Here is a 12,209-nt window from a genome sequence, read left to right as displayed (position 1 = left end):
TGTCAATTGATGCTGACCCGTTGTGTTACCAAGGCAACAAGATGCTTTGATGTTACATGACGCTGTCGGTCAGAAGGAAGAGGAGGGAGCCAGGTAAGGAGCCAGCCGCAACAGATATACAGTAATGACTTCCTATTAGATCTGATAGGCCCAAGAGTGCGGCAAAAGAAAAATACATTTTTGCCGCCACAAAATGTTGCCGCCCTAAGCCCGGGCCTAATGGGGAATCCGCTACGGGTGATATGTAGCATGGTTATTGGTTTTGAATATAATTGGCTTTCAGGATACGTGTTAACCTCTGGATGCTCCGTATCCAGTATACGTTCAAGTTGTAGGTACCATCCCATTATGAGCTCTGGTTTAATGGATTTTTCTGGATCTTGCACAAGTAAACCTTAATTTACACCAATTTCTAAAACAAAGCCCTTTATGCAAGGTAGTAAATTCATAATTAATTAATTTGATGAGCCTTTAGACAATTATGAATGTTTATTATCGTAATTATAATAATTTGTCTTCGGTCTTCTGACATTCACTGAATGTGTCATTAACATTGACCAAAATGAAATAAACATTGTTTAAAAAAAGCAAATACAAGATCAACACAAGGATGATTAAACAATCAGGGTTATTTATTTATTTTATTTATTTATAAAATATTTTACCAGGAAGTAATACATTGAGAGTTACCTCTCGTTTTCAAGTATGTCCTGGGCACAGAGTAAAACAAATAATACATGGTTACAAGTATAGTTACATAAATGAACAAGGTATACATTATATACAAGACATTGCGTGCACAGTTAAAGAAAATATATATTATGAGCGTATGAAACAGTTACAGACCAGATTAAAGTGTGAGACAGCCTTAGATTTGAAAGAACTTAAGCTGGTGGTGGATATGAGAGTCTCTGGTAGGTTGTTCCAGTTTTGGGGTGCACGGAAGGAGAAGGAGGAACGTCCGGATACTTTGTTGAGCCTTGGGACCATGAATAGTCTTTTGGACTCTGATCTCAGGTGATAGGTGCTGCATGTCGTAGGGGTGAGGAGCTTGTTCAGGTAGCTGGGTAGCTTGCCCAGAAAGTATTTGAGGGTGAGACAGGAAAGGTGAACTTTGCGCCTAGACACTAGTGATGACCAATCTAGTTTTTTGAGCATTTCGCAGTGATGTGTGTTGTAGTTGCATTGGAGAACAAAACGACAAATTGAATTGTAGAATTGTAGAGGGTGTCAAGTTTGCTAAGGTGGGTTTGAGGAGCCAAGCCATATACTATGTCTCCATAGTCAATAATTGGCATTAGCATCTGCTGTGCAATACGCTTTCTGACCAGGAGACTTAAGGAGGATTTGTTCCTGTAAAGTACCCCTAGTTTGGCATAGGTTTTGGTTGTCAGGGTATCAATGTGCATCCCGAATGTTAAGTGGGAGTCAAACCATAAGCCCAGGTATTTAAAACTAGTGACAGGTGTTAGGGTGGTGTTAGCGTTGGTTCTAATCAGGAGCTCAGTCACTGGAAGCTTTACAAATTTAGTCTTGGTCCCAAATACCATTGTTACAGTCTTGTCAGTGTTTAAAAACAGTTTGTTTTGGGAAATCCAGTTTTCGAGTCTCAAAAAGTCAGACTGAAGTATGTGTTGAAGGTCAGAGAGGCTATGGCTGTGTGCATATAGGATTGTGTCATCTGCATACATGTGTATTGAGGCTTCCTTACAAGCTGTGGGAAGATCATTAATGAACATTGAGAAGAGTAGGGGCCCCAGAACAGAGCCTTGCGGGACACCACAGGTGATATCCAGGGGGTTGGAGTTAGAGCCTGAGATGGACACATGTTGGGATCTTCCTGATAGGTAGGACTGAAACCAGTTTAAAGCATGTTTCCCTATTCCAGAGCTCTGGAGTTTGTTAAGCAGGATAGCATGATCAACTGTGTCAAAAGCCTTTGCAAAATCTAGGAATACTGCACCAGTGAGTTGACCCCGTTCCATTCCACACTGGATTTCATTGCAAACTTTTAGCAGGGTAGTTACGGTGGAGTGTTTGGGACGAAACCCAGATTGGAATTGGCTAGGGAAATGTGTCTTGGTGTAGAAATCGCTTAATTGGGAGTGGACACATTTTTCCATGACTTTGGATAGAATTGGGAGAAGTGAGATTGGCCTGTAGTTTGAGACAATGTTTTTGTCCCCACTTTTGAAGATTGGGACAACTCTGGCAGTTTTCCAGGTCTTAGGGATATGGCCTGCAGACAGAATAGAGTTGACTATGGACACAATTGGTTTGGCAATGGCTGGGGCACCAAGTCGTAGGAACCTAGATTGTAGTAAGTCGGGTCCACATTGGCTGCTTAGTTTTAGTTTGAGGAGCGCTTGTGTAATCTCCTCTTCAGATACTGGGCTAAATTGAAAATTGTGGGCAGTGTTGGGAGGGGGTGGGACTGTAGGGATACTCCCAGGATGAGATTCATGTTTGGGGTTTGTGCTGCGTTTCGCTAATAAGTTAGTGGCACACCCCACAAAGTAATCATTGAATGCATTTGCAATGTCAGTGGGGTTTGTCAGAGTAATATCCCCCTTAGTGATATTACTTGGTTGTTGATGGTTAGGAGGCTGGAATATATTGTTGATAACCTTCCAGAAGTTAGCTGGGTTTGATGTATTTTGGTGGAGATTGTCAGAGTAATATTGTGCTTTTGCATGCCTTGTTTGCCTTGTGCACATGTTCCGCATGCATCTGTAGTGATTGAGATCCTTGGTAGTGCCAGTTACTTTGTAGCTTTTCCACAAGGCATCCCTGAACTGGTAGAGTGCTATAAAGTCAGGTGTAACCCATAGAAAGTGGGCCCCCCGTACCCTTATTTTGCGTAGTGGAGCATGGGTATCGCAGAGTTTTAAGATCTCGGATTGGAAATAGTCGAGCGCAGAATCGGGGTCGGGAATTAAATCGATTCTGTGCCATGGGCAGTTGGTAAGGTCATCCAGAAACTGTTGTGGTTTAAAGTTTTTAAATGTTCTAGTGAGGAGAACTTTAGGGCTTGAATGGGGCGTTTTAATTTTCCTTACACAGTACACTATTGCATGGTCACTGAAAATATCAGGAAGGATGCCAGAGGATTGGATTCTGCTGGGGTTTGAGGAGAGAATCCAGTCTAGCAAGGAATGGTTATGCGATTTCAGGTTTATCCGTGTGGGTTGGGAAATGAGTTGTGATAGGTTAAGTGACTTGAGTTGTATCTGGATTTTGTGGTTTTTAGGGTCAAACCAATTGAAGTTGAAATCCCCTAGAACTAGCAGCTCACTCTTCTCATTCAGAGAGGAAATGGAGCCAAGAAATTGGGTGATATCAGTCAGGGACTGTGGAGGGGCTTTAGGGGGGCGGTAGATGCCAGCAAGCAAGATGGGATTAGAAAAGGGGAGGCAGATTTTGCCAACTAGAGTTTCAAAAGAGGGTGGGCTTGGGGGGCAATTTAACAGTGTAAATTGTAAGGTGTCTGCAATATAAAATAACACCCCTCCTCCTCTCTTTGACCTATCTCTCCTAAAAATGGAGTATCCCTGAATGGCTTTGGGTTTATGCATAAGGCACCATGCCCTTAGTTCATCCAGTTTGGGCAGCAGGCTCCGGATGTTTATATGGGCGACAGATAGCCCTTTTTGGAATTTAAAGGTGGAATTCTCAGGGGCATGGGACAGAGCTGAAATGGGAGGATCTGGGTTAGGTTCAATATCACCTGCTAAAGAGAGTAATAGTATGAGTAGAAATGTGGGTTGTTGTTTGCAAGTTGTAAATTTGTGGTGTTTTCCATTAGAGTGAGCAGTGGTTGGTGTGCTGGTTTTTAGAGTTCTCCACCAACATTCAGTAGATAGTGCAAGGCTTTTGAGTAGTCCAGGGTGTATGGTGATGTTGGGTGTGGGCCAGGATGGAGTAGTTTGTAGTGGATAGAGGGAGTAACATCTCCATGAGGCCAGGAGAAAGAAAAAAGTTAAAATACATACAGTAGCAGGTTCATGATGCCAGAGGTAGACAGGGCTGCAAGGAGCTGTTGTGAGCAGAGTGAGTGTGAGCAGACTAACAGCAGGTGTGTGCCTGTTCCTTGTCAAATGTCTAGCTGTATTGCAATGCTAGAGTCAGTTCAGGGTTTCAGTGTATTGTGCATTCAGTTTTGGGAGAGACTGCAGTAAATAAGTTGTAAAGGGGTGGGGGGTTGAAATAGGCAGGTTAGCAAGCTTGGGATCATAGTGTGATCTGAGTAGCTTACCGTTTGTTGTCTTGAGTTAAAGAGTTTGCAGAAAGAAGCAGTCCCCAGTCACCTCTAGTCAAACTGTAGTCTAACTGTATTTATCACTTAAAAACCTCACTTTAAATGCCTCACTGTCTAATGCCAATTGCAGTTCCAGTTATTCATTAAAGTCTATGGTTTAATGCAGCGTTGCACAATGTGGGGGTGGCGGACCTTTGCAGGGGCCCCGCGCTCTTCCCCGAGGCATTAAAATTAAATGCCGGGGGATCACGTGAGACCTCTGCAACGCTTACCCTGACTCTGCCGGCGTCACTCGTGTCCATGGCAACGCGGCATCAAATGACACAGCGGGGTCAAGTGATGTGACATGCATCAAATGACACTGCGGGTCATGTGACGTCACATGACCTCGCAGCGTCATTTGACGCCACATCAAGGTAAGGGAGGGGGTGCGAGCACCAGCGGAGGGAAGGCAGGGGGCGCAGCTGCAAAAGTTTGCGCTTCCCTGGTTAATGCACCTAATCCAGCATGAAGTCTCAGTGCTTTGAACATGAGTAAACCCTAAATTGGGTGTGTTAACATGCAACTGACCTTTTTGAATAATCCATATTGTGCTTACCCGTTTACCAATCAGATCTGGACATTTTATAATCTAAACATTATAGTGAGAGACTAATAGGAGTTCATGTACTACATGTGCATATACTGTTGTATAATAGTGTAAGTGCATGTAAACAAAAAGTTTGCGTAAAGTCTGTAAAATATAAGAACTAGCAGAGAGAACTCTGACGTGTTTCGCGCGTATGTGCGCTTTATCAAAGAGTAAGATACTCAAGTATTTCTCTCCAAAATCGGGAATATTATTGATTATGGCACTTATCCTTTCCATTGCTATTATGGGTGATCCGGATGTACTGATTTCATGAACATTATAAAAAGTACCACGACTATCACCAGTGCACTCTGGAGCACCGGTTCTTTGGAATCATATTCCCCAATTTTCCTAATCATAGTACTAGCATATTACCATAGCCTTCATTATATCATAAACAATGTATTTAGTTATTAAAATGTGGTTCACATACGTTTTACTGCAGTTCTCTCTTCCATTCTCTATTATACAGAAAGGAAAAGTGATCAACCATATTTCAGACAGAAGTGCATTAAATTAATTAGCTTTTTTATGATATAATAATTAGTAAAACATACATGTTAACATTTTTATTTTGTGCAACAGCATTCTCTGTTTGAAATAAATGGGTATTCAATTAGTGCCTATTGTCCTACCCTGTGATAAGCAAAGCAAACATTTACACCAAGCAATTTATCACCAAATACTTCATTATGTGCAACTTTATAGTCCATTCAGTGATGATTTATGAAACCTGAGTAGAGACTAATTTAGCAAACGGTAAAACCATACACAGGTCAAATTAATATTCAAGGCAATCTCTAGTGAGCTGTCCTTGTATTTTATTTATGTTAAGGTAAAGCAATTATTTTGTGCTCTTTACCCAAAGGAAAAAAAAGATAAGGTCTTCCCAGTAGTCATGTAACACGTAAAGGTTAGCAGATTGCTCACATTAAGTAGTATGAATCCATAAATATAGGAATAGAAAAAGCAAGTAATAGTCACACTAAAACACTAATGTAAATAAGTTTGTTTTTTACGTGTAAATGAACATCTGAGAACAAGCTACACTCATTCTCTTATTTTAATTTTCCAACATCCTTGACAACTGAGAATTGATAACATTGCATACTGTAGGTACCGGAGCAAAGATTATGAGATAATTGTAACTGTGTTAAGAATGAGCTGTAGTTAATTGCACATGCAGGTTACATCTGAATATATATATATATATATATATATATATATATATATATATATATATATATATATATATATATATATATATATATATATATATATATATATATATATATATATTACAGTGTTCGACAAACCTATACATTTGCTCGCCCCGGGCGAGTAGATTTAACACCCGGGCGAGTAAATATTGGCCCAAGCAGCACACGTTTGGTACTAGGTGGCGAGTAGATTTTTTTGTGTGGCGAGTAGATTTTTTGGTGATTTGTCAACCACTGTGTGTGTATATATATATATATATATATATATATATATATATATATATATATATATATATATATATATATATATAAATGTAAATACAACTGTATGCTCATCTGCATGTCTTAGGCAGGTCTGCAACCCCGCTTTCCCCATTATCACCCAGCACACAGCACTTCCACTGCAGCAAGGGATTCTGGGAAATGACATGCAAATGAGCACACAGTGCCACTTTTTGCTTCAAAAACCATTTTTAACATGGTTCCCTATAGGCTATATATATATATATATATATATATATATATATATATATATATATCACATATATATACACATACACATACACATACACATATATATATATATTAGTATATTCATCTTGTTTTGAATTTGGGAATATATAGTGGATTTTGGAGGGGGGGGGAATTAAAATTACCTTCATATTCAACTTTGCATTCCGAGTGATCATTATAATTCTGCAGCTCTTCTCCACTTTTAATCGTTAAAATTCTTAATTAAAGGAATTGTTGAAGTAGAACTGCCTACACTAAAAGTTTGTGTAAGATATATTATGAGAAAAAGAGAGACAAAAGCTTTAATAATAGTGGCTTAAATCAACCAAGTAATTCAAAAGTTGAGGGTGGCATTGCTGGGAGGCTGAAATGTCCTAATGTTGAATAGTAACCTTGAAATGATTACTATGTGATAGCACTCATACAGGGGTAGCCAAGTTCACTCCTCAAGGGCCACCAACTGGTCAGGTTTTCAGGATCCCTGCTTCAGCACAGGTGGTGCAATCAGTGGCTCAGTCAGATTGAGCCACCTGTGCTGAAGCAGGAATATCCTGAAAACCTGAACGGTTGGTGGCCCTTGAGGACTGGAGTTAACCATCCCTGCACTAGTAACTGTGTTGTCAATTGCCAAATCAGCCAAAATATGTACCCCTTCATGAATTAAGTGAACACAGCACAGTTGCTGTGTATTTTAACATGGTTCTTTCTGCAGCCATGTTTACGCATTAAATATGATGGAAAGGTGTCTTGACCCATAGGGTAAAGGGGCAGGATGATTGCCAGGACGAAGCCTCCAGAACCCCTCTCCTTTTCTCGTGCCCATTCCTGGCGGGGGTTGTGGTAGTGAGAGGTTAAGGTTGATTGTGGAAGAGGTTGAGCTGGTTGTGGGGACATTCCTCCCTTCACCTTAAAAGGCAGGCTTCAAGTGGGAGTGCCTCCACTTTTCCCACAACCAGGAGAATGCAGCCCACCCTCCTTCCCCTCATTTTCAAAATGTTTTTTTAAGTTTGTTTTTAATTATATATTAATTTTCAAAACAGAGTGGGAGAACTCTTATTAATGTTTGACCTGGAACTGGGTCAAATGTGGGAAGAGAAGCTGTATCTGCTAGGGTTCGTACTGATGGCTTACTCTTGGTGGTCTTTGAGTATGGAACGGCACCTGGCGGCTGAGGCTGGCCATGGTGAGGCTAGATACCTGCTTAGGGACACACTGGCAGTATGGGGTGGAGGCAGTTTCTCTCCCTTTGGTTTAAACACTAAAAAAGAACAAGTAAGACACTGCACACAGAAAATGACATTTGCAAAGGAATAGATATAGATAGAGATATATTAATATTAGAAAAAATACAGTACAAATAAGGCAAAATGAGACTCCTATGAAAGAAATATACAAACAAGTATATACAGACACAACATACTCTTGGGATGAGGTATGGTATAACGTTTCGGAATACCAACCCTTTCGTCAGTAGTCAAGAGGTATGTTGTGACTGTGTCTGTGTATACATTTATGGTGATGGTGAGTGGTTTCTGACGAAAGGGTTGGTACCCAAAACGTTATGCCTTGCATTTTTGATTCTGTCTGTAAGTATATATATTTTTGTATATTTATTTCATGTTAGTTTCATTTTGCCTTATACAGTATGTATTGTATTTTGTGTGTGTATGTATATGTATTGTATTTTATTGTATATATATATGTGTGTATATATATATATATATATATATATATATATATATATATATATATATATATATATATATATAACCCACCTTAAGACACACTTGCTTAAGGAAGCATACGTGTTGCAGTGTGGCTAATACTATACACAATACATAAAGCTTGGCCCCTTGCAGACACACTTACTGTACCTGAATGCCCTCCTACTGTCTTTGTATGTTCTCCCCACCAACTAGATTGTATGCTCCTCGGAGCAGGGACTCCTCTTCCGAAATGTTACTTTTATGACTAAAGCACTTATTCCCATGATTTGTTATTTGTATTATTTATTGATATGATTGTCACGTGCATTACTAATGTGAAGCGCTATGTACACTAATGGCGCTATGTAAATAAAGACATACAGTTCATACATACATAACAGAAATAGCTGTGTTAGGCCAGTTGAGATGTGCAGAATAAATGGGTACTTCAGAATTAGGTGATACCTTTTTTTATTTGGACTAACAATTTATGTCATAGGACAAGCCCCGAGGACCGCGCTATAACGGGTTGATCTGTGTATATATATATATATATATATATATATATATATATATATATATGTGGCACTGTGTGCTCATTTGCATGTCATTTCCCAGAATCCCTTGCTGCAGTGGAAGTGCTGTGTGCTGGGGGATAATGGTGAAAGGCGGGGTTGCAGATCTGTCTAAGAAATGAAAATGAGCATACAGTAATTTTTCCATTTGCAATATATATATATATATATATATATATACACACACACACACACACACACATTTCTTAGCAAATGTTATTTTCAGATGGTCGAGGTTTTTTCAACGTAGAGCCTCGCAACTATCCAAAAATTACCATTTATATTACTGATATATGATGATTAGTTTTTTGGGCTGTTCCTTTGTCCATAAATCTTTCCATTTGGTTTAAACAAATTGTTGATCAATAAAGCTGTTGCCCAATTTGACCTCCCATCTTGGCTACCTGGTGTTCTTTGGGGGTTACGGTTTGGGATGTGATGTGGAATTGCTCGGAAACTCAAAGATCATTTCAATTCTTTCAAAGCAAGAGGAAAATGAACGTCACTATTTGAATCCATTCATTTGAATGGAGCTGAAAGCAAGGGAAACATGGCTTCATAGCATATTAAATATGGCCAACACCACATCTTCTTTACTCCACCAATTGAATAAAAGACATACTGTAGGTGATTATTAAAAAAAACAAAAAACGGGGCAGTATCGCATGGAAACTCCAGTTGAAGTCAGTTAAATGGATATTCCTCATTTGAGAGCAGTGTATCAGTCTACAAAGTTACTTACAGTATTTTGACTTTAAATGCATTTTTACTAATTTCCAATGTGTATCTACAGTTGTAGCAGATTTAATTGCAATAATTGCTGCTACATCTGAACACACCAGTGTTTTAAGGAAGTTATACTTTATAATGTATTTATTTTTCTTTAGTGCTGGCAGATGACGGTTGTACAGGCTTATAGTTTAGTTTGCTTTAATTGTGTTAGTTACATGATGCTCATATGGCAATGGAATTATTTATTTTGAGTCTCTTGTAATAATCAAATTAAATGTTTAGGTCACAGCTGACTTTGAGTGTGATGGCACATTTTTATATAGCCATCTTGATACACGACCACTACTGAAGAACCATTAAGATCACATGATACCAGTGATGTGTAATTTGTCTTGGGAGCATACATTATCTTTTGATTGAATGGTTTGTATTACAAAGCTAGTGTTATTACCAATGCCATTTTATACATGGCTGTGAATCATACCATTTCTGTGATTACATATTTTATGTTCCTTAACTTGCTTGCTTTACAGACATTCAGTGTTTTACAGTTCAGCCTGTGCTGGAAGAGCAATCCAGATTTAAAAATAAACCCGTACCTGATCAGATTATGAAGTAAGTGTGCTGTTTACAAACCCCTGCGCAAAATTCCATTTGTGTATTTTTTTTTGTCAGTGCTACAATGCCACTGTCATTAGTCAACTCTCATTTGCTATCTATTGCTTACTGTTTTACATGAAAAATCCTCGAAATTATTGACACTTAACCATAGTGTCGTTAAACACACAAAACCTGCATGCTGCTGTGATAACCCTATATTACATTAAAAAAAAGTATACTTCCTACATATGAATACCAGTCAGATAAAAGGATGACTAATATTGCTCTGATTCATATCTACAAATGTATCATCTCTCTTTGTATGATAGGATTAGTGAGTGTCACACACAGGCAGCTAGATCAATGGTGTAACACAGAAGAATATATTGGAGATCAGTGAGAGATTGAAAGTAGATAAAGGTGACAATGTCCACCTCAACATGGATTTTCTACTAATAATATTTTTCTGCAATCTATTTAAAGATTTATATTTGAAACAGCCAGAAACTGTTATATGGGAGTTTATACAATATACTATACAGTATATACACAGAATGTACAAACAGTCTTCATATTTGTCTCTTGTGGTATTTGTCCCATGCAAATGTGGGTTGAAATAATAGTGTTGATCCCAACACTTCTTAATCCTAATATATAAACCTCTTCGATCCTGTATGACATTGTAGTAGGCCTTATTTTAGTAATGTGGTTGAAATATCTGCATCTCTGCATGCAGTATTCCCCACAATATCTATCTATTTACTACATACAGAGAAGTACTTTGTTGTACTTCTTTGCCAACAATATTCATATTGTAACAAAAAAAGAAAAATATTGTTTATTAATTGTATTATTACTGTATTTGCAGCTCTGAAGATAATAAAATAATGCAGACACGAGTGTACTGTGTGTACGCACTGGAAAACGAAGGCTGCAGCCCTGCTAGCGCTGATCGCGCTCTTGCTTGAGAGTGGTGATGTCACCAGCTCTCCAAGCAAGAGCGCCGGGTGACCTGGGGATTTTGCAAGCGTGCACAGGGGGGCATTGGGGGGTTGTTGAGCGTGCTTCAAACTCTCTTGTTTTGTGGGGCTAAGGAGAGCATGCGTGCCCGCTCACCTCATGAGCAGGGACGGGACAATTTAAATTGCTGAAACTAAACTCAGCAAGCGCCGCATGCTCAGCGCTAGCGTGGCCGCAGCCTTAGACGGGGATTAACAAAGTTCCCATACAAGTAGGGTGACCAGATTTACAAACGTAAAAACTGGGACACATTAAAAAATGTATTTATAAAATAAATGACATCATCAACTGCGCCCCTTCTCCTTTATGTCTCTCCGCCCTCCTCACACATACAGCCCAGTCTCTTCCCCCCCATCCCTCCAGTCTCATCCCCCCCATCCCTCCATTCTCGTTCCCCCATCCATCCATTATCGTTCCATCCCCATCCCTCCATTCTCGTTCCCGTCATCTATCCATTCTCTTTCCACCCTTCCCTCCGTTCTTATTCCCCCACATCCTCATTCCCCCCATCCCTCCATTCTTGTTCTCCCCCCATCCCTCCATTCTCATTCTCCCCCCATCCATCCATTCTCATTCCACCCTCCACATTCTCTGTCTCTCTCCCCATTCTCTGTCTCTCTCTCTCCCCCCATTCTCTGTCTCTGTCCCTCTTCCCCATTCTCTGTGTCTCTCTCTCCCCTCCATTCTCTGTGTCTCTCTCTCCCCCCATGCTGTCTCTCTCTCCCCATGTTGTGTCTCTCTCTCCCCATGCTGTTTGTGTGTGTCTCTCTCCCAATGCGGTTTGTTTGTGTCTATCTCTCTCCCCATACTGTGTGTGTGTGTGTGTCTCTCCCCCCCCCATGCTGTGTGTGTATCTCTCTTCCCCCATGCTATGTGTATGTCTCTCTCTCCCCATGCTGTGTGTCTTTCTCCCCATGTTGTGTGTGCCTCTCTCCCCATGTTGTTTGTGTGTCT

At 39.8% G+C, this 12,209-nt stretch overlaps 1 protein-coding gene across 1 annotated transcript in view; it reads left to right on the top strand.

Annotated features, from left to right (window-relative positions):
- The window catches only part of DOCK2 (dedicator of cytokinesis 2), a 1,423,644-nt gene that overhangs the window by 1,221,454 nt on the left and 189,981 nt on the right, over positions 1–12,209 (top strand). The window contains exon 42 of the mRNA XM_075599153.1: positions 10,169–10,250. Within this exon, the coding sequence (XP_075455268.1) occupies positions 10,169–10,250 (82 nt within the window). The remainder of the gene's footprint in view (positions 1–10,168; positions 10,251–12,209) is intronic.

This window comes from Ascaphus truei, chromosome 5, assembly GCF_040206685.1.
Source record: "Ascaphus truei isolate aAscTru1 chromosome 5, aAscTru1.hap1, whole genome shotgun sequence".
Taxonomy (NCBI): Eukaryota; Metazoa; Chordata; class Amphibia; order Anura; family Ascaphidae; genus Ascaphus; species Ascaphus truei.
This window is presented reverse-complemented; position numbering and strand designations above follow the sequence as displayed.